The following is a 22,646-nucleotide window of genomic DNA, read 5'->3' on the forward strand; positions in this document are numbered from 1 at the left end:
CTTAAAGCAGCCTCGCGCCTCTGAGTCCAGAGGGCGGGGCCACGAGCTCCCACCTCACCCCCCCCCCCCACACACCTCTTTATTAATATCAGACCCGCGCTCAGTACAGCGACCCCCCCCCCCCCCCTCCTTTATAATATCATATTAAACACGAACTCTGGGGTACAAACAGATTCCCGCCCAGAGGAGGAAACTCTCCTCAGAGCAGCGGTTTAATCATAATCTTCATCACCTTTACCTCACAGAATTGGAATAAACTCTCTTTAAATCCTCAAAGTACTCCAAATACCTTTTCTCACAATTCTGACTTCTCCTTTAAAAATGACTGTATATCGAAGTAGTGACTTGTTTTCAGTTTTAGGTTGTTTTATTCTTTAGCCCTATTTGGAAGGAATTCGTTTTTCAGGGGGACCTGGGGTAATTTTTTTATGGGGGATCCTCTGTGATTTTATACCCATCTGGAGTCCACTGAGAAAATCACAGGCTGAATTATGTACTGTTTTCGCTGAACCCTGTGGTCCTCCCGTAATTTTAGTCTCCTCCGGATGCACATCTCTGAGTTCCTTCTCCTCGAATTTAATAAAATACCCATTTGTCCACTGCTACACACTGTAATTACACTCTTGGTGCGTGTTTCCATGGAGATCCAAGTAAACACAACAGCCAGTGGAAATGGAGGAGCTACTGAACGCGAGGTCATGTGACTGAGAAAGCCTGATTATTTACTGAGACAATGATTTTTGGGTTTTCATTAGCTGTAAGCCACAACCATCAACAATAAAATAAATAAATAATTTTCACTCTGTATGTAATACATCTAAACAATGAGTTTCATATTTTTTTAATTACTGAAATAAAGTAATTTTTTAATGATATTCGAATCTTTTAAGATGCACTAGTACAGCACTGCAAAATAACATCTCTTCTAGATATTAGTGAAAAAGTTTGCACAGACATTTAGGCTGTTTGGATGCAGTGTCCCCTATGATTATCATTTGCTCTGCATCTTCTTACAGACTTCATTCCACCCCTCTCCATTCTCAAAGAGATAAGTTCATTCTGATCTCAGTGTTCTTTGATGGCTGTGTATTGTGGAAGTGCTGTTGCAAAAGGCCAGAGTGACTCTGCATTTGTTCTCCTCAAAGCTTAGAAAGCTGTTGTACCCTTAATGTGTGTGTGTGTGTGTGTGTGTGTGTGTGTGGGCAGGGTAGATGGCTGTGTGTGTGCGTGTGTGTTTAAAGGGGGCACACAGGGGCCTATGAATTATCCCCGCCTCTCCCTTTGAACACAGCGGGACTCCAGCGGCTTTTGAGGACAATGGCTAATAAATAAAAGTGGTCTGTGGGTCTTTGAGTTGTTGCTTGTCTTTTGACAGCCAGGTGTCACAACTGCAGACTTTAAAATGGGGATCTCACCCCAGTCTATTGTCCCCAGAGTTTGCAAACTACTTTGACATCCTATATATCACAGTCTTTGACATCTGCAATGCAAATCCTTCAACATGAACTGAGGGAAGCATCTTTAGTTTGGCAGCAAATTTAAATTAAACATCTTTGACAACTTTGAAATATAACAAGATTAAGATTTATTATAGACTAAAAGGCAAATTTAGTTTTTCACCTTTAAACTAAATGTAAACAACTGGTCAGTGCATGTTTGCTGTGTAAAATGTGCTTCCTTAATTAAGCATATAATAAAATGAAAGTTCACATCACCAAATACAAGTTTGAGTTAAAGATTTGAACATCTTTGCAGTTTCAGTTTTATTAGCCTCTTAGCTCATTAGCCCCAGAGGACAGCTTAAAAAAGCTAACTAAACACATCAAAGCATTTCACTAAGAATTGCACAAAGTATGCCAAAACATCTGTTTGATTTAATTTGATTTGAAACATGCCGTGGTTATTTAATGACATTTGAAGTAAATCGGGGACAGTGTACTGTTTTCTGAGAGGGTTTCATTAAATTAAGTGTTTTTGTAAATAAAGTATATAAATATAAAAAGTGATATATAGAGTAAGTTAATGTGAAATCCTCCATCCCACAGACACGGAAAGAGTTAGAATAGCTCTGGCCCGCGGTCTAAGGCGCTGCCACTATGAGCAGGAGGTCGCAGGTTCGAACCCCAGCTCATGCAGCTTTGCCATCAAGCTGCCGGTGTCAGAGGGAGCAAAAATTGGCCCTGCTCCCTCTGGGTGGGTAGATGGCGCTCTGTCCCCACATCATTCCTACGGTGATGTCTGCAGCACAGGGCGTCTGTGAGCTGATGTACCGGAGCCGAGCCGCTGTGCTTTCCTCCAAGCGCGCTGGCTGCTCGGCAATGCTGCATCAGCTCGAAAAGAAGCGGTGGCTGGCTTCACATGTATCGGAGGAAGCATGTGTTAGTCTTCGCCCTCCTGGTGTGTTGGGGCATTACTAGTGATAGGGGGAGTCCTAATGAGTGGGTTGGGTAATTGGCCGTGTAAATTGGGGAGAAAAATGGGAAAAATTTGAAATAAAATTATAAAAAAAAAAAAAAAAAAGAATAGCTCTGGCCCACGTTCACAGAAAGCTTTTTTTTGTGGTTCAACACTAACTGATGCATGGAGACTCTCTTTGTGTTCACATGCATGTACGATAAATCAATGTAACTGCAGAAAAAAACAGATTATGCTAGTAATGCAGTCAATGAATGCACTTGTGTAAAACAAAAAAATGCAAATTAATGGAAAAAACTTTAGGTTTACAAGAGTTGCACAACAATAAGATTTCTACTTTGAAATAAACCAATAATCTCACAAGATGTGATGAAAAATGTAGACTTTCCAGCTGTGGATTTTTGCAAACAGGGACCCACTCAAAACAAAAATAATCAGAGTATTTACTTTTAGTTTAGCTATTACTGAGTTTAAATCCAGATGTTTTAATCAAACAGAGTATGCTGTTTACATGAACACATGAATAATCAGATAACTGGATTATTACGTGTATGTAAACACACAACTGTTTTGAAACATTTTAATGACTAGATTTTGGAATACAATGTACATTTTTTTAAGCATATGCATGGTGGATGTTGCGAGGTGAAACTACCCCCGACAAACTTTATATATTAATCAGTCATTTTGGACTGTGAATAAAATGACAGTATGGATTTATAGTTATTAATACTTTAAATTATCTAAACTACACCAAAAAAAAAAACAAAAAAAAAAAATACACTGGATAAGATTTCCATGTCAATAAATAACATCTGCAAGAATTGGTAGAATTCCTACTTAGCTTTTTAGCTGAATCTGGATATAAGAAAAAAACAGTCATAGAAGAGAGAGCATGTTTTAAATACTATAAAGCGCTTGAGTCACCAGCCAAGACTCATACTGTGCTCAGATCAATGTCGCAGCTCAGTGGTTCTAACCATGGTCTCGGATTATTCCCACTTCAGCCCAATTTTAATATTTTCTTATGTACACTGGCATCATTTCAGAAGTTTGTTCATAACATTATTCAAGTAATTCAATCAGATGTTAAAAAAAAAAACTGGTTTCCCAGATAGGGATTAAACCTAGTCATGAACAAAATATCTCAATTCACATTACTGTTTAGTCCCGGACTAGGCCTAATCCCTGTTTGTGAAAACAACTAACCTAAATGTTTATATTCAGGATTAAGGATTGTTCACTCACAGAAGAACCACACTGATGCATACAGATTTATTCTTCAATTTATTTAAATTAAATACATCAATTACAAGGTTATTGGAAGATTTGTTTTTATTGGATTAAACAAGTGGGTGGTCAGACAATATTAGTATTTTTGTATGATGAGTGTGAGGAACTGCCATTTTACCTAATCACCACCAAGCCTTCATATGACAGAAAAATGCCTTTTGTGTTTAAAGTGATCGCTCTAACCACAGGTATCCGCATTCCAGAAACATCCCCATGGATACACTGATGAAGCAACTTCTGAATTCTGCTTTAGTGGGTGATGGTGTAGATGGTGTAGAATTACCCCAACACCAAAAGCAGCACCCACCAATAAACCCAGTTGCATGTAGTTGTGGCATCATGGATCTGAGAGATAATGGACTTGTAAAATAAAACCACTCAAAGCAGAGGAGAAATAGGTCCTAGTGAACATTTCCCCCACTTATTTTAAACACTGCAGGTTTCCTGCAGCTTCTAGACGTCTTTGACGTAAGCAAGAGGGGCACATAAAAATACATTCTGCTCTTTATAAAGACTAATTTATCTATTATACCCCAACCACCATTTGTCACAGGTAAATGGGTCAACAAAGCGTCTGTTCAAGCAGGCATAGCACACATCTCTAATACTATAGTGCTTCTGGAATATTTCTATCAGCAAAATACAATCTCAAAAATAATCTTTAGATATCTCAATATGAAAATATGCATACAAATATAGAGTGAGAACCTGCAGTAAGTAGGTTAAGTACATAAAACAGCCAGCACTACAGTTAATGACGCCTACAGGTAGACCCTCTCACACGCTACCAGCCTTACATAGCCTCAAACATCCAGGAGCATGCATGAAGGTGTACACAAAGAACATGCTGGCAAACAAGCAGACAAGGGCATGCACCCGTGTACGCCGTGAGCAACATTCACGCGAGCAAAGCAAGCACTTCAGACTCCTGCAACGCTATGCTGCGTTAAAAAAACGATTTCACACTATTCATAACGTGGGTGGAGCTAAACTGCTTTAGGCTAAACAAAAAAGGAGATATGCGTAAATGTGTTGTGTTTTTAAAGATTATAATTTCACACAGTAGGTAAAAGTTGCCAAAATTTTATATTTTTTCAGGTGTGACAGATGTGTAATTGAAAAAGTAAAAAACACACTAAACTTGATTTTCAATTTCGATTTGGGCCATTTCATTATGTGGTATTGAAATCTAATACATGTCAAATTGACAGCCATGCTTTCATGCTGAGTTCATGTGACTTTGACATCTAGGAGGAGGGAAAAAGGCCATGAGGAAAAGGAATAATAGTAAAAATAAAAACGGATGACAGCAGTAAGTAAGTGATTAATGACAAGGTAGTGAGGTAACGGTTCTAAAACTTTTAATATTTAGGGTAATGTTTCTCCTTAAAATAAAAATTAAACCACTCCATGTTTTTAACAAAATGTTTGAACATGGTCAAAAGGGGATGTGGTGGCAGCATCAAAGGAAGGGGGTCAAAGTAGAAGAAGGGGGTCAAGGTAGATGCAAGGTATGTTGCGGCTGCGGTCAAGCTATATTATCACTATCACTTGCGATTTCTACCAAACTTTAGAAGCAGAGTCAAAAGGCAAATGATGCCCTCAAGCTCAGAAGCACCACAGGTCCAGTGGAAGACACTTAACCGCCTGAGAACAGGAATAGGGCAATCAAAAGGAGCCATGGCCAGATGGGGCTACAAAGTTGGCCAAACCACCTGTGAATGTGGAGAGGACCACACAATGCAACACTGCCTTGCCAGCACCCTTCTACACAATCAGTGCAGCTTAAAAGATCTTGCTGTGTTCATTAAAAACGCAAAAGGCTGTGTAAAGAAATGGGATATTGTCATATAACCAACATGATTCAAGACACGAAAAGAAGGAGAATCAAAGGAAAAATGGTTTAGTAGTGCCAGGAATGCTCATAGGCCATTTTCCTGGCAGAAAGTTTGTTGGTTGTTCCTGTCATGGGGTCAGGTTCAAATATATGATTTCAGCCCAGTAAGTGATAACTTCATCAGCATTCTAGCATTAATTTGAGTGAAAATATATTTTATAAAAAAAAATTATGCAGAGTTGGCGTCTGTCGCTTGGTAAATTGTGCAGTTGGTTAATAAATTCTTGACTGAGAGGTGAGTTTGGCAGGTTTCACAAGGTTTTCTCCTAAACGACAAGAATCTGTGACCTGGTTGTCACTCTACTACCTATTCTACTTATACAAAATCTTAAAAAATAGGTTAAAGTAACACACCAATTTTACAGAACACTGGAATGCATTATCCATTATATGCCCAGCTGTCAGCCTCTTAAACTCCTTCATTGTTTCTGTGAGGCTGGGGATGATGAAACTGAAACCTCACTTGAAGTGTTGCTCTTCTGCAGATTAAAAAGATCGTGTGAACAGCCTTAAATAAACATTGTATTTGGTAAGAAATCTGATCTGGGGTGGTCTTTTACCTGCTGTGTGAGAATAGTCTTAGATTTTATATATGGATTGTATGAACATTTACAATGTTTGGATGCTAAACTTAAATTAAAATATAAACAAAATTGCAAAAATTCAATGAGCTCTTTAAAAAGAGGCCCATACATGGGAACCTCCGCTAAACTCAAGGCCATTTCCTGAAGCGTCTCTAACCTGATCAGCGCAGACCATGAGCAGATCTGCAGGGGCTTTTCTCTCTCCTTGCACATGCAGAAGGAGATTTAAGCATCTTTAACAGGAGCCTCTAAAGAGCTGAGGACCCCTCACTACCTGCTGTTCCTGGCAACGCATCCAAAGAGCGAAGGAGTGCAAAAGAGAGGGAAAAGCAGTGAAAGCAAGAAGGGGTGAGAGAGTAAGAAAGGGGGCTCTATGCTTTTCTGTTTGATTCCAAACAATGGAGGGATTTGATTCAGACACAGGAACCATGGTAACGGATTTGGTGTCCTGACCATGGTTTAGGATTACAGCAGGGTTCAACTGGTATTTGAAACTAAATGCAAAGTTAATATGTACAATGGAGAAAGGCAAACAATAAGGCTTGACATCATAGTCAGGATGAATTCAACAGCACAGAAAGCTTTTTCCCCCTTTTTTCTTCTCTCTTTTTTAATCACCGATACCAGAGATCCTACAAGCACCATGCATTCAGAGGAGCTTAAATGGTCACAATTGGAATTTATTCCATTAATTGATTTATATGCCAGCATCTAAGTATGTCCACTAGGGATGCACAATGATATTGTAATTATCTTTGAATTATCAGCAGATAACTGCATAATAATGATTATGCATCAGACACTGTACAACATTTCAGAAGAGCAGAATGTTTAAATTTATCCTACACCAGCATCCACATATATGTACGACCCCAAAAAGAGTTTCCTATGTATACTTTGAGTTTTATTTTATTGCACACGGTATGAATAAGATGTTCTATTGTTCTATTAACTTCATTAAATTTATTGTACATCCATTTCCACATTTTAGGCATGCAAAACACTCCAATAGGTGCCTATTTGTGTAAAAAAAAAAAAAAAAAAAAGGATCCTGATTCGTCTGACCATATACAGGTATATATACACGTTTTCACGGTGTGATGGACTGTCAATCCCAGATGCTTCAGAGTTAAGGGTTGACACCACTTCTGCACATGGATAACATACGGCCTCTGTCTTGCACATGAAAAAGTTATAAGTAGGTTCATAATGAATTTAACTATATTGTAGTGCTTGACAAAGGTTTGCTTGAGAAACCTCTTACTCATGTGTTTCTATCAATTATTGTTGCATGATGGCTCTCGAAGCAGTGCCATCTGAGGCACGGGACATCATGGATGTTTAGCTTAAGCCCATGGCCTTTATATGCTGAGGTTCCGCCTGAATCCTTAAACAATTTAATGATATTATGCAGTGCAAAGTGACAAATCTACAAGTCTCTTTCAATCTTTGCACAGTAAAATGTAAGCAAAAATTGTGAATTCTATAATTGTTGTTCTTGACAAAGGTTTGCTTGAGTAACATCTTGACCATGTGATTCTATCAATTTTTGTTGAATGATGGCTCTCGAAGCAGTGCTATCTGCGGGATAGGACATCACAGATGTTCAGCTGAGATTTCTCCTGAACCCTTAAACCATTTAATAATATTATGCAGTGCAGAAAGAGAGAAATATACAAGTCTCTATTTAAATTTTTGTTTGAGGAACATTGTTTTTAAATTTCGATAATTTCCTCAAGCATCTGTTCACAAACTAGAGGTCTACAAGCCCATCTTTGATGCACAAAGTATGAACTTGTATGAAAAAGTATTACAGTCGTCCAAACTGATTTCATCTTTATTTTGAAATATATTACAGGGCTGAAATGCTTTTTTTTTTTTTTTTTAATGTTTATTTTCCCAACTTATTTGGGGTTGTACAATAGAAATATTAGGTATTGGCATTGGTCCACAAATTCCATTACAGTGCATCCCTAAAGACACAAAGTTTTCTAATCAATCACACTAAAATCAATAACATCAATAGCAATATAATAAATGCAGCCACATTATTCACAGCGTGTGCTGATGTGCGTTGTGTATTTCTCTGTACAAAACCTGTCCCCCGTGCTGACTACTCTCAACTCCTGCTGAGCTGAATTCTGCAAAGGTAGAGGTAGATTCCACTAAATTGAGCTGCAGATGCCGGTGCACTGCAGTCTTAGACATATTCTGTGTTCCACCGGCTTGTTAGTGATATTCTCAGTATATATTGCCTAGATATGTTACACTACTTGGCTCACCCACATAGCAGAAGGGAGGCATATTCACCTAGAGAAGACGAATGAAGATGAATGAAGTGTGATGAGGCAGGATGTACTGCCAGTGGTCGATGCCCACCCTGAATATAGTACTATCGATGCTGTCACTGGCCATGATTTAAAGCGAGAAAATTACCCCTCCTGTTTACAGTGCTGACAGATGTAATAAAGACATTTGTAAGGCTGGGCAATATAATCACGTGTATCATAAAAAAACATTTTTATGATACACGTGATCATGGTCAAAATGCATCAGTAAAAATAGAACCTTAAAAACACTGCCAAACAATTTAAACACTGTCCCATACTGAATACAGTGACATTCATTCAAGTTGTTCTGTCATCTATTCAATTTGAGATCCAAACAGGACTAATTACACAGTTTGTCATGAAATTTGAAAGTTGGGTCAGTGTTCTTAAAGCATTGATCGTGTCCTTGATATGCTTAAAAAAGTGTATTGTCGTTACCATAAGAAAAATGATCACAATATGTTAAAATATCGTATCATATTGCCAACCTCAAGACATTTGCCTCGATACTTAGTCATCCCTGTTAAAATAGTAAGTCTTCTTTTACTCACACTGTGTACAAAACATTATGTAATTTCATGTGGTACATTTTAGTTAGCAAACACTAACTAAACTAAACACACTAACTAACACACAGCGAAGAGTGTTTTTCTCTCGACTTGACAGGAATGACCTACTGTGGCTGATATAGAGCTTTGAGACAACAGACACATTCTGCTCTAACAACATTCCTTATACATTCCCTCAGCAGGTGTGCCCTGCAGTTATGGAAGTTATTCTGCAGGTCGCTGTTGAAGTAATAATGCTAGACTAGCACAAACAGAAAGGAAACAGAATAGCAATATAACTGCTAATATAAACTTGCAGTCTACAGGTAAAGAAGACCTAATTGGAACTAAAATGTGGTTTTGAGACTGCTACCTCTCACACACAATAAAACCCAATAAATATATGAAGTAAATCTATGATGGCATGGCAGTAAAGTCTGAGATTTGAAATATTATGCAAAAAAAGGCTTCATTTAATTGTTAACATTCAAATTTGAAAAGGTTAAATAATCATATACTAATAATACAAAATATTAATGCACTTGAAAGCATGCCATTCCGCAGCACAATAAAAAGCAATTCAAAGAATCTGTAATGCTTAAACCTTTCATAAGTAAAACATTACGCATGTTACCATCTTACTAACTAATTAACCACCCATATCACATTCCCACCCCTTTTTTTAGAAAATGAAAAATGTATTAGAAAAACACACACTGATGAAAACACCAACATTCAATTCGTTACACTTTTATGCTCGTGGGACAGAATAATAATAATAATATTAATAACCTAATCTGCAACCAAACTAAAAGCAGCACCATTGTTTTCAAAAGCAACACCAAAATCATACCTTGGAAGACATAGCTTTTTAGTATAGCATTTCCTCACATCACCATGAGACATGGAACCCATAGCAGGTTCTCCCTCTCTCCTTATCACAAAGAGGCTTAGGTCTCCTACGTTTTGAAGTCTGGACAAGGTTTATCTTCATCTCGTCCTGAGGGTCCAGCAGAGAGTCATTGGAGACCTGCTTTACAAAGACCTGGATCTCCATCAGAAGACAGGGGTCTGTGGCTTCCCCTTTACTTTCTGCTCCTGCTAGGTCACCGCAGATTCACATACAGAGCCAAAGACACGATGACACTGTTTAGGATCAGAAATGGCAGCCAGGTCTTCAGAAAGCCAGCACAGCTGGAGAGAAAAATGAGAACACACAAACGGCAAAAGAGAAGGTTTAGTAAACGTGGGAGAACTTTATAACCTCCCATACTGTGCCCAACATCTGGGGCCCAGGGTTCCAGGTTTTGTCCATGGGTTCTCATATGATGGGGCCAAGAAAGGTTAAATATGGTCCCCATCTGTGTTGTACACTGCACACTGAGCCAAGATGAGACTAATCGATTTCTAGATTCAAATCGATCTTAATTTTCCCACTATATGCGTAAAGCTTTAACGTCTCGCGTTTTATATATCGCAAGACCATCCTTTTTTCCAAGCACTGCCCTCTGGCTGGGGTGATCAGTTAAGCATGGCTGGAGATTGAGTGACGGCACCAGGTTTTGCCTGTACTTAATTGAATTAAGTAAGACCTACCGTTAGCTCAGCAGGTTAACTAAACATATTGGTCAGATTTCTAGGCCAACGCGCTAAGCTATCCCTCGCTAAGATGCTAAGCTAAAACCGCTGGCACGCTAGCGTCATGCTGTCGTACAGTAAGGTTTAACTGTTAGACAGTATAACAATAGATTGACCTGTAACTGAGCGATTTAATGTGTAAATAGTGGAATAATGATCGTGTTCTCAGATTCTTTTGTCAACAGGGACGAACGCAATTATGAGCTAGGGTAGAGGCTCTTATATATGAACTCCGCTCAGACTGGCTGGAGGCAGCATTAGCTCCTTTTATGAAGAGTTTTTCCTTTAAGTTTTCTTTCTTACCATTATTTATTTTGCTTGTCTTTTTATTGGCACTTTGCTTATTATAGTGTTAAATCTGAACTAGTGGGTATGGGTAAATTTCACACTTTTATTTGCAAATAAATAAGAAATTTATGAAGCATGTTATGTTTTAGTTTTATGTAACTAAATTTCAGGATATATGTCATTACAGCGTTGTTGATAACGATGGCTTCCCAACTGGGTCCCAGTAACAACACAGTGTGGCTCTGTGTTAACTCTGGGGCTCAGGGTGCTGCTAATGTTTACATGGTCTTAATAGGAGAACCGGATGCCTTTTTTGTCCTCCAGAATGAAGCTCACTAATCATTAAAATTTTATCTGTCCAACTTTATCTGTGATTTGGTTGATCATAAAGAAATGTTCTGCTTTGCAAAAACTAAATGTAGCTGCTGGTGCTATTGCAGCTGAAGGCTCACAGTGCTGCGGGAGGCGTCCGGGATCCCATCCAGGTCTAAAGTTTCTAACCAGATCTAACTTTATCATACTTTAAACACAGTATTCCCAATATGCACTTGCCGTTAGTCTATGTTGGAGAAACAAACATGTTAGCTGTGTTCCTGTTAGCTGTACTGGAGTCCAGTAAAGATTATTGAGGCAGTCTGAAAACCGGCGAGTGCCCTGCTAAACAGTGCAGGCAGAAATCCGATACTGCTACTATTCAGAGCTGGACGAAACAATATAACGATGGAACGACTGTGAAAAAGGTCTAGAAGGTCTCTGACTAAAGCGTGAAGCTAGGCGAGGCTGGACGGTGTGGATGGCTGAAAATGAAGCACTCTGATTGGCCGAATGCATTCTGCGTAACCACAAATCTCCATTACAGAGACAACCTGGTGACAACTTGACTGAAACTGGCAAAATCAAGATCAAACAATATGTACTTTAGAATCGTACAAGTGTACCAAGAGGTCAAAATGTGCGCCCGTTACGCAAAACACGCATACGTTGGCAGGCACGTCCCACCCATGTGAACCCCGCATGAGCATGTTACAAGCTAAGATGATCCTACACCAAAATGCTTTAAGGAAGCTGGTTAGATATTGGATCCACAAGAGACCAAGAGAAGTGAACATACAGCATTTTTCTCACATGAAAATAACCTCAATATCACCTTAAATGATCTCATTCATCCAGACACCAGCTGGCTCACTCTAACTCACACACCTGCTGCCATGTGTTGACACTGCATCAAAAGAGCAGGTACTTTTGTGTTGAGCTTTAATTTCCAATGTTCGTCAATGTGATACAGAACATTTACTGTTCTGTATGTACCCCACATGTCTAGTGAGTTAGTGATGGGAATATTATGACACTTGAGCCATGATATTATTATAATGCCGTCTTTAAAGGTTTCTGGTGTAGTACATATAGCAATGGCAATTTTATGATGTAATAGCCAAATATTTTTTTTATATAAATTAAAAATAAAAACTGTACAATTAGTAAACAGTCACTTGCTGTACTTACACATACTTGTTGAGCAAGTGGTTTTATTTCCAGACATTAAAACAGAATTCATCTTAACATATTTAACAGATGCTTGTACTGTTAGCAGGGATGTACTGAAACAACATTTTTTCTTCAATACTTTTTCACTACTGAATGAAATATACAGCTATGGAAAAAAAATAAGAGACCACTTCACTTTCTGACTTCAGTTTCTCTGATTTTGCTATTTATAGGTATACGTTTGATTAAAATAACCATTGTTGTTTTTTTCTAGAAACTACAGACAACATTTCTTCTAAATTCCAAATAAAAATATTTATTTGCAGAAAAAGAGAAACGGCTGAAATAACAAAAAAGGTGCAGAGCTTTCACACCTCAAATAATGAAAAGAAAACAAGTTTATTTTCATAAGGTTCAGAAATCAGTAAAAAAAAAAAAAAGTATACACAAATTCATAGCTATAAATTGAAGAACCACAATACTACTTTGCAGTTCAGTTTCAGCTCTAAAATAAATAAATAAATAAATAAATAAATAGTTGATTAATAATGTGAAAAGATTGATTGCTGTGTTATTTTGTGTTTTGTTTAAATCTGTTTTGTTTAAATTTGTTTAAAATAAAAATAAAACAAATAACACAGTAAATGAGGAAAATTACCTCTTGTTGTGGAGACACATGCATTCATAGTAGCCAGACTAGCCTTAAAACCTTCAATAATCACATATGTCTGTTTCTCAAGTCAAACTCTAGAAACCATTTATAAATGGATAATGCTCTTCTTATCAGACACTGGTCCAGTATGACTAGAATAACTGGCTGGGGATGTGGCTAACACAGGAGCTGAGTGAGCAGACTTTGCATAAGGACTCTGATTCAAACACAAATAGAACGAAAAAAAAAGAAAAAAAAAAAAAAAACGGAGAAACTGTCTGTTAAACTCACCTGACATGTTTGCCATGTATCAAAGCAAGCAGACAGAGGTTCACCATGTTCCATGAGGTGCTGTTGTCATAGCGCATGAGGTTCAATGCCATGGCAACATGAGAGTGACAGTTGTCACAACAAAGGTTGTGCTGAAAAAAGAGATGTTGACTGTTAGGAGCTGTTTTTTCAAACTACTAACAGAAGAATTTTGATTAAAATGTATTATACCACAGTTATTTCCGACCCTGCAACGTGATTGGCCGAGAGGCATTCTATGAATGCCATTATTAGCTGGTAATGCACTGTAACCGAGGCTCTCCATGTATTACTCCACCACATACAGGTCACCTAGCAACGATGCAGCGCTTACAAACCAAACAGCGCAGCTACAAACAGAGCAGCAATGAAACTATTTAAACTCGCAGACTATAACCAAATAGGTTGTATTTTCTCGTCCTCTTTAACTCAAAATCTTTTAATAAACAGCGATAATGGAATTATGGTATAATTGCAATAATTCACTTGAGGTTTGAGCTATAATATGTGATACTGGCACTACTTGTGTCTAGGATAGCACAGCAATGCCAATATTACATGTTTTAGCATTCTCTTTCAGATATTATTGCTTAAACAATCTTTAAAACTACTAAAGAAATAAACCAGCAAGTATATGCATACTGTACCATTCTGTGTTTATACTCCTCTGAAGCATCATTAACGGCTGTGTCCCAGGCATTAGAGCCACTGGCATACACTTTACTTACATCCAGCATCCAGTACCTGTTTAAAATGTTGAAGGCAACAGAGTGTATATCAAAACACAACACACTAACAGCAGAACAGTACTGTGTTTTGTATATTCCATCACATCAAGTACATGTAAATATATATATTTTCATTACATTCACATATATTTAATTGGTGAAATATGTTATCTCAGTAAGTGTAGATGACCACACTGCAGACAAGTTCCAGCTTCATTACATGCACAAAAATCCTCAAATGTATTAAAAATGTATTCATGTACTGTTTTTCCTTATAGGGTTTACAGAAATAAAATACCACCTTAAAATATGATTCAACTTACTTTGTTGGTCTTCCAAAGGCCATGTTGTCTTCCTGAAATAGAACAGTAACAAAGAAGTCACCACAATATAATTTCTCTATTTGTTCAGCACCTCCAGGAAGACCCTGAGAAAACTATTCTAGGTGACTGTTCCTTATGAAGACACTAAGATTAAAATACCAAGAGTGTGCAGATCTGTCCTCAAAGACAAATGTGTCTAAATGTCTAAAGCATAAAACATATTTTGTTTAACACTTTTTGTTTACAAAATAATTCCACGTGTTCCTGTATAGCGTTAATGTATTTAATATTAAATTTACAATGTAAAAAAAAACATAAAAAGAAAGAACACACATTAAATTAGAAGAAGTGTGTCCAAACTTTTGATACAACAAAAAAAAAAAAAGGTTAAAAATCTGTTACGTAAATACTAGGAACTAAAAAAATCCAAAGTGTAACTAAAAATCACTAAAATATTTGAAGAACATTAATATCAATTTTATTTTTTTACATAACCCATCTCTAACTACATTTTGAGAAAGTGTTAAATCATGTTTTTGGTCATCCTACACCTTTAAACTCAGTCTGGCATGAGATTTGTTACAGGTAATTTTATTGCTCTTACATGTGCAGCGGCTCAATTTCACATCAGATCAACTGTCCTGCCCTCTTAGAGAACTCTGCCTGCCAGCAAACGTTTCACTTGAAACTGTCAGCCACACGCAGGCTTGCTTTAGTGGCCAAAAGTGCACAGGGCTAAAGGAATTCCCTACTGCACGATGAAGGAGAGCTAAAGAGACAGTATCCTGCTACGTGAGCAGTTTTAAATATGGTAGTAGGGATGATATAAATCATTGAATCTGCACTTTATCCAGCAACTGCCTCGAACATGATTTTTATTTCCTATATAGATCATGCTTCTGCAAAATTGGAAGAGTTACAGATATCTAGCTGGAGGTCCTCCGGCCTCTACAATCAGCTTAAGACCAATCAAATATCAAGCAAGACAGGCAAAAGAGAGGAGATAAAGGATTGCAGCTTGAGGCTCATCCTATTAGAGACTGGACTGTACATTGTTATAGATTTCCATTTTCAATCCAGTAGAGCTCCAGTAGAGCATGTTTCTTGTAGGGAGGTGTTGAACTTTAAAGTTATTCCAGAGGGACGATCCCCGATCCCGAGTGAAGTATAGACTATATAAAAGTCTAACAGAAACAAATAGGCTACCCAGGATCTGCTAAGAATCGTGCTAAGTTCTCCATTCTACCAGTTACTTTTTGCATGTTCACAACTGACAGCAGTTTATTAACGGGAACTTAAATATAAGAAATTGATATCCTATATTTTTTTTTCTATCACAGATACTTTTGTAAAATGTAAAAAAAAAATAGGACGAAATTCATCTCAAATAGGACAAAAAATAAATTAGTAATAGGTAAATTAGTACCAGAGGTTTTTAGTAAGATGGTACAAATACTTTGTTACTTTACTTAAGTAGAAATTTTGGTTATCTATACTTTGCTGGAGTAATTTTTTTTTCTACTCATCTGTACTTTCTACTGCTTCCTTTTTAAAAATAGCCTCATTGCTCCTATTTTATTTCAGCTTGTTTTCACTCTGTCCTCTCATCGCTCCAAAGAAAACATATCCAGATAAATCTCTTCTTTTAGATTAGTAATTTGATTGTGCTTGGATGAGAAGTATAAACATTCTGCTAACATTATACTATTCTGACACCCTATTGGTTTATACTTGATCAGCACACGTCACGCTACACTCCAGCAAGAACATAGCAGACATATGTAGTCTAGTATGAAGATGATCTGTGACAAAGACTAAAAAAAAACTTGAGTGAAATATCCTAACTAAGCTTCTTTAAGATATTAGTGCATCTACAAAAATTTACATTTTATTGAAAAGTTACTTTATTTCAGTAATTCAGTTTAAAAAAAAAAAAAAAAAAATATATATATATATATATATATATATATATATATATATATATATATATATATATATATATATATATATATATATATATGTATTACACACAGATTGATCTATGTTGAGCATTTATTTATTTTATTGATGATTATGGCTTTTGCTCAATGAAAACCCAAAAGTCAGAATCTCAAAATTTTATGTTAAAGACCAATTGGTTCTTTTGGCAGTGTGGGCAGTGTGCCAAGTCCTGCTAGAAAATGAAATCTGCATCTCCATAAAAGTTGTTAGCAGAGGGAAGCATGAAGTGCTGGAAGATTTTCCCAGAAAACACTGCACTGATTTTGGACATATAACATATGACATATAACACATGGATCAACACAGTGGATCAACATCAGCATTTGACATGTCTCTCCAAAACACCACTGACCGTCAGTAATTTTTTTGTTTTATTTGGAAATCAAGGTACCAGAGTCTGTAAAAAGAGTGGAGAGATACTTGAGGTCTAGTGTGAAGTTTCCACAATTAGTGACGGTTTGGAGAGCCATGTCATCTGATGGTGTTTGTCCACTGTGTTATATTAAGTCCAAAAGTTAGTGCAGTGCTTTGGAATATACTTGAATACAAGCAATATACACATTTCTGACATTTTCCCTCCTTCATTAACTTCTTATGAACAGTTCTGACTGTATAGTTGAGGCCTTCTCCAATTGTGTTTTAAACGAACACTGACAAAGGCTACACTTTAGCCAGGCTACTTCTCACTGTGACTTATTCAATTGCTTCTAAATAGTACATCATCACAGCTAACATAACAGAGAGAAAGGTCTAATAATGAGAGGATGGCCAACTTATAACTTGTTTTAACTACATAACTACATTTTCAGCATATCTACACAGTCAAGATGTAAGTGAAATCATTGGGAGTGGTTTGATGTGAAGTGCTCTGTTCTACAGAAACATAAGAGCCCAAAGTGATCAGAGTAAAGGATGACAGGAGCCAGACATCTTAAGAGATTGATGTCTCTAAATGCTACATCACAACAGACATTACAAACAAAATCACATCACAAATATGCGGCCTCATGCCTGAGGAATTAGAATATGTTTTGAAAAGACATATTGGCTTAAAACAGGGGTCACAACCCAGCTCCTGCAGAGCTACCTTTAAACAGACTTTAGCTCCAACTAATCAATCCCATCTGATCCATCTAATTACTGCCTCTGGGAGAGTGGGGTATGTTAGATGGGATAAAGTTGTAACCTGCAGGACCGTTGCTCTCTAGGAGCAGGGTTGGTGACTTCTGGATTATAATGTATTTTTTATTAAATAAGTGCATATAGAATATTGACCACTTTAAGATTAACCATAATGTAATCAACACCACCACATGTAAAACTTTGAAAAAGCCATTAGACATTTTAAAATGTTTCTATTGTGATTATTCCTATTATCTTTACCAGTGTAAGAAAAGTTTTAGGATGAGTTAGGATGTTTTCTACAACCAAATCAGACTAATTCAAGGCACTCACCGATACAAAGTATGGCCCAGCAAAGTCTCGGATCACACCTGAAGAGGTGCAGATCCCCATGTGTCCAATGAATGGAAAGAGCCATCTGAAAGATAAGTAAAAAAAAACATGCATTAAATTCAAAATATTATCAAATGTATGCTTTACTTAAGTTAGCAGTAACATTAGGACTTTTGTGCCAAACTTTAAGCATAGTAGTAAACTACATCATTACGTATGTTTTTTTAACAGTAACTATGACAGTAACAATGAAAAACAAGTTCTCAGTTTTTTTATTTTTTTTGTTTACTACATATTTAAATAATAATCAAAAAACTGTCCCTTAAACTGTGTAAAAAAATCTTGATCAATTAATCGATATAAATTATTCAAAATGACCTGAAAAACAAAAAAACTTTATGACTTCCATAAAAAGTTTTCGCCCGGTAAAGTTGCTGTTTTGGAAATACATGTTTAAAAGCATGCATAAAAAAACGTATTCAGTTTATAAGCTGATAGCTAGATAAGAGTTATTTTATAATTGATTCACAACCTAAATCATTTATAATTTAAGGCTGAATTTTCTAAAACTGTATAATATAAGAGAGAGCCCTAATCCAGGCAATCACATATGACTGGCAGCCTTCCAGCTCTCCTGCTGATTTATATTCTTGTGCATAGCAGCGTTCATCCTACAGGAACCAGCACAGGCATCCAGTGGTGAGAAGCACACAATCTCTCAACACACACACACACACACACACACACACACTTGCTAGCACTGCTGAGACACCTGGTGCTCCTTGTTTCTGCACTGTTCTGTAACCAGCTGAAACTTCTTCACCCTAAATAGAGCAGGGCAGATACAGTACTGTCATGGATATATTAATCTCCACAGGCTTTCCGGACAGTGCTGCTGGCCTATATACACAAACTGAGCAAAACATGGCTTTAGAGAGAGCGGTGTATTATAAGTTCATCCAGTGTAAATCCTTGTCTGAGATAATTTTATATTTATGCAAATACACCTGAGGTGAGAAGGTGGAATTTGAACCCACAGCAGGCACTTTCCAGTGGAACCTGAAACGGTCAGTCTGCCACCCAGACAAACACACACCAATAATTCATCTAAAGGACTCTACTCATGTTTACAAGCAAGGACTTAAGTGAGAGGGGCCTAAAACACCTTAAGTTTCAACATCCATCAACTTTAGAGTGACACTGCTGGTATTGATCTTCAGCATTTCAGCATACAGCTCAAATACAACCCAGAGGCTCCTGCTGCTGTTTTCAGTAATCGTAATTCAACACAAATAAAAATGACCTTAAAATAAATTAAATATTAACACAGCTTAAAGCACTGAACTCTATCTTGGACTGAACTTCAAAAGGCTCTCAACTCCCAACAAGGTGCACAGTGCAAGTTATAAAACCACTGCATATAGGTTAGTTTATTTCTATAGCATTTTTATAACATACATTTTATTGCATTTTACAACATATAACAGTGATAATGTATTCTGTTTATTGAAGATTAGAGTAACATAAATAATAAGAGGAACATATAATTAGCCTTTGTCATATATGTATTATGTTGCTCTAACCACTGAGCCACCACTGAAAGATGTTTTTTGCTAGGCTACACCAGTGTTTCCAAACACTAGCCCTGGAGGCCCACTGCCCTGCACATTGTAGTGCTTTTCCTGCTTTAACACACCCACAACACAAACACATTCAGTGCATGAGGCCCCAAACCTATGTCCAAAAGGTCAGTGCAGCATTCTTTAGCTTCCATGGGACAGGACAAATGTTGGAGGACATAACATACTAGTTTTTGTAATCTATTAATGGACACAAAGCTTTGATGGTGCAAATATTGGCACATTTAGCTACATTGCAAGGGCTTTTAGAACACAACTTAGAACTTTGTCAAACTGTTGTAGACTGAATGGGCTGATACATGTAAATTTGCTGTTTTTAAAATGTCTGGTTAAGTTGAATTATTCTCTTAAGTGCTTAAATAACACCGTTTAACTGCTATTTTTTGCTCAGAACCATGGAAACTAACAACAGAAAAAAAATACTGCTATCTAGTGATCGGGTTTAAACACAACACAAAATGAACCGCAGTCTGACACCATCTTTGTGTAAACACTAATAATTCAAAATCTATGCTGTGTTTTTGACATATGTATAGTAATGAAGTAGAACTATTTTACTACTGTACTGTATTAAAATGCTGTATCTGCACTCTACAGAAGTACTACTTTGACTTTTACTTTTCTACATACATTAGATAAGTTTAATACTTTTACTCCGATACATTCTTCATGTACTGCATCGTCATTTCAAAGAAAACAAGTTAATATTCATAAATGTTTTAAAAGTTCAGAAATCAATATGTGGTGGAATAACCCTGTTTTTTATTATTTTTTTATGCATCTTTGCATGTTCTCCTCCACCAGTCTGACACGCTGCTTTTGGATAACTTTATGCCACTCCTGGTGCAAAAAATCAAGCAGTTCAGCTTGGTTTGATGGCTTGTGATCATTCATCTTCTTCTTGATTATATTCCAGAAGTTTTCAATTTGGTAAAGTCAAAGAAAGTCACAATTTTTAAGTGGTCTCTTACGTTTTTCCATATATTTTTTGAAATATGTAGCTAGTTTGAACATGCTGTACAAAAATGATAATGTGAACATGATTTTTTGGGTAAAGGTAGCTAAAGCTAGGTTAGGTTAACTGTGTGTGAGTGTTGTAATGTTATTCCATCAAAACAGTAACAGGTTACTTAGGTCGGTTAGCTGACATACAGAGAGCTAGGTTAGCTACAGCTGTAAACACGGGATATAGACGGATATTTCTAGGTCAGAAACGAGTGTGAGCGGAGTAGCGTTATGTTCGCTGTGTTTGGGGGGAGAAATGTCGGGGTTGTGAGGGTTCAGGGTCAGGTTGGTTGGTTGTACTCGGACGAAGGGAAAGCTGTAAACAGAGCGCTGCGGGCTAACCGTCTCTCCACAGCGGGAGATTTAGCTTCACTCAGCGCGTGAATCATGAGCTAAAGCCGCGCGGGGCTCGGACCGTAGCGGGTTAGCTGGTAGTCGTTGTCGGTGTGGGACAGTCACGAGTTCAGCGTCTCTCTCTCTCTGTTTCCCTCTCTCTCTGTTTCTCTCTCTCTCTCTCTCTCTCTCTCTGTTTCCCTCTCTCTCTGTTTCTCTCTCTCTCTCTCTGTTTCTCTCTCGCTCTCTCTCTCTCTCTAATGGGTGAAAATGGAGGAGTAGTGAGACTCACGATAAGACGGGGATGGGCGTCCACACTATACAGTAGGGGTATCGGCTGGTGCCGGGGTCTATCTTCTCGAACGCTATGCGGTAATTCTTCATGGACTCTATCTCCACATCCGCCATCACCAGCCGAGCACAATCACCTTCATCCGTTCCGCTTCCGTTCAGCCGCGCGCTCTGACGAGGAGCAGCCCGCCGCAGCCTCGCGCTGCTTCCGGGGCCGCGCGCGCGGGGAATACAGTCAAAGCCCAGCCTGAATAATCAAACTGCGCTGAGAGACATTTATAAAAGTACTTTAATTTAATTTACTACAATATTCAGCGAGTCTGATAACAGGACGTCACTGAGACGCGCTGTTTTAATAATAATAATAACCAGAAGTCCCAACAGTCTGACTCTGTAACACTTTAAACACTATCTGTGAGTTTTTATTTCATGGCAGGGTGAAGTACACACCAGCGGGCTCAAAAATGGTTGAAGTAATGTATGTTGTTGTTTCAACGTTGAAACAACATTTAATTTTAAATGGTTGTGCAAACGTTAAAAGTTTAACGTTGAATCAACATGATGTCATCAACCTTCTGCCTTTTGAATTTAACATTTCATCAGCTTACAATAAAAAAACGGTTGGATGGAGGGATGAAAAAGTGGTTTTATTCTATTAGCAGTAATTGCTTTTTAACTTGCCACCAATTACCTAGTGAAATGGTTATGTTTTTTGTTTTGTTTTACTGTTGTGTTTTTGATTTTCTAGTTTACATTACATTATATTACAATAAATCTTACATTCCTCCTTTAAATCAGATTTGAGTCACTTTCATATGTGGTCCTTATCGGATATGTATGGTGCAGATATAGCTGCAAAAACAGCAAAAGCAAGCCGCCTGGCCTTTTTTTTCTACTCTAACCAGAGCATGTACTTCAGACCAGCTGTTTGCTCTCCACTCCACCTTCGTAAAGCTATGAGTTGTCTCTCAAATATAACTTTTTTTGTTGTTGGTGAAGAAGGCAATGTTTATACATGTATCAATGTGTGCATGTAAGGCGATTCAGGGACAGATTCGTTCACATTACACACAGATACAGGTCATTTACATTTGTCAGTGTGAACCGTCAAGATGCAAGCTCGATCTGAGCAAAAAAATGGATTTGAGCAATGTGGCTCGTAAAGTGAATGTAGTCATGATGTGTTTTGATGTGAATGATGATGACAGTTTTAACTATAATCATAAACTAAGGGATTGTTTAGTACAATAACACAAAATAATAGCCCTTCAGAGACAAGTCCAAAATTTCTGCACTTTCATTTTCAAACTAAAATTACAATCTGAACCCATAATTCTTTTATGTTCAGTAGGGTAGTATGCTCTTTCAGGTCTACCTACAGAATCACTTGTGACTATCTTATAGGAAAAAAGAAAAAGGAGAAGAAAAGGG

At 37.4% G+C, this 22,646-nt stretch overlaps 1 protein-coding gene across 1 annotated transcript; it reads right to left on the reverse strand.

The window, feature by feature from the left end:
• Positions 1-3,683: 3,683 nt before the first annotated feature.
• tmem222b (transmembrane protein 222b) lies at positions 3,684-21,425 on the reverse strand. The gene is made up of 6 exons (XM_007253046.3): positions 21,217-21,425; positions 17,947-18,031; positions 14,491-14,522; positions 14,087-14,183; positions 13,422-13,552; positions 3,684-10,261 (listed from the first exon to the last, which is right to left on the reverse strand). The coding sequence occupies exons 1-6, from the start codon at positions 21,330-21,332 to the stop codon at positions 10,174-10,176; spliced, it is 549 nt and encodes a 182-aa protein (XP_007253108.1). The 5' UTR covers positions 21,333-21,425; the 3' UTR covers positions 3,684-10,173.
• Between the last annotated feature and the right edge of the window lie 1,221 nt (positions 21,426-22,646).

Source organism: Astyanax mexicanus, chromosome 3 (genome assembly GCF_023375975.1).
Source record: "Astyanax mexicanus isolate ESR-SI-001 chromosome 3, AstMex3_surface, whole genome shotgun sequence".
NCBI lineage: Eukaryota > Metazoa > Chordata > Actinopteri > Characiformes > Acestrorhamphidae > Astyanax > Astyanax mexicanus.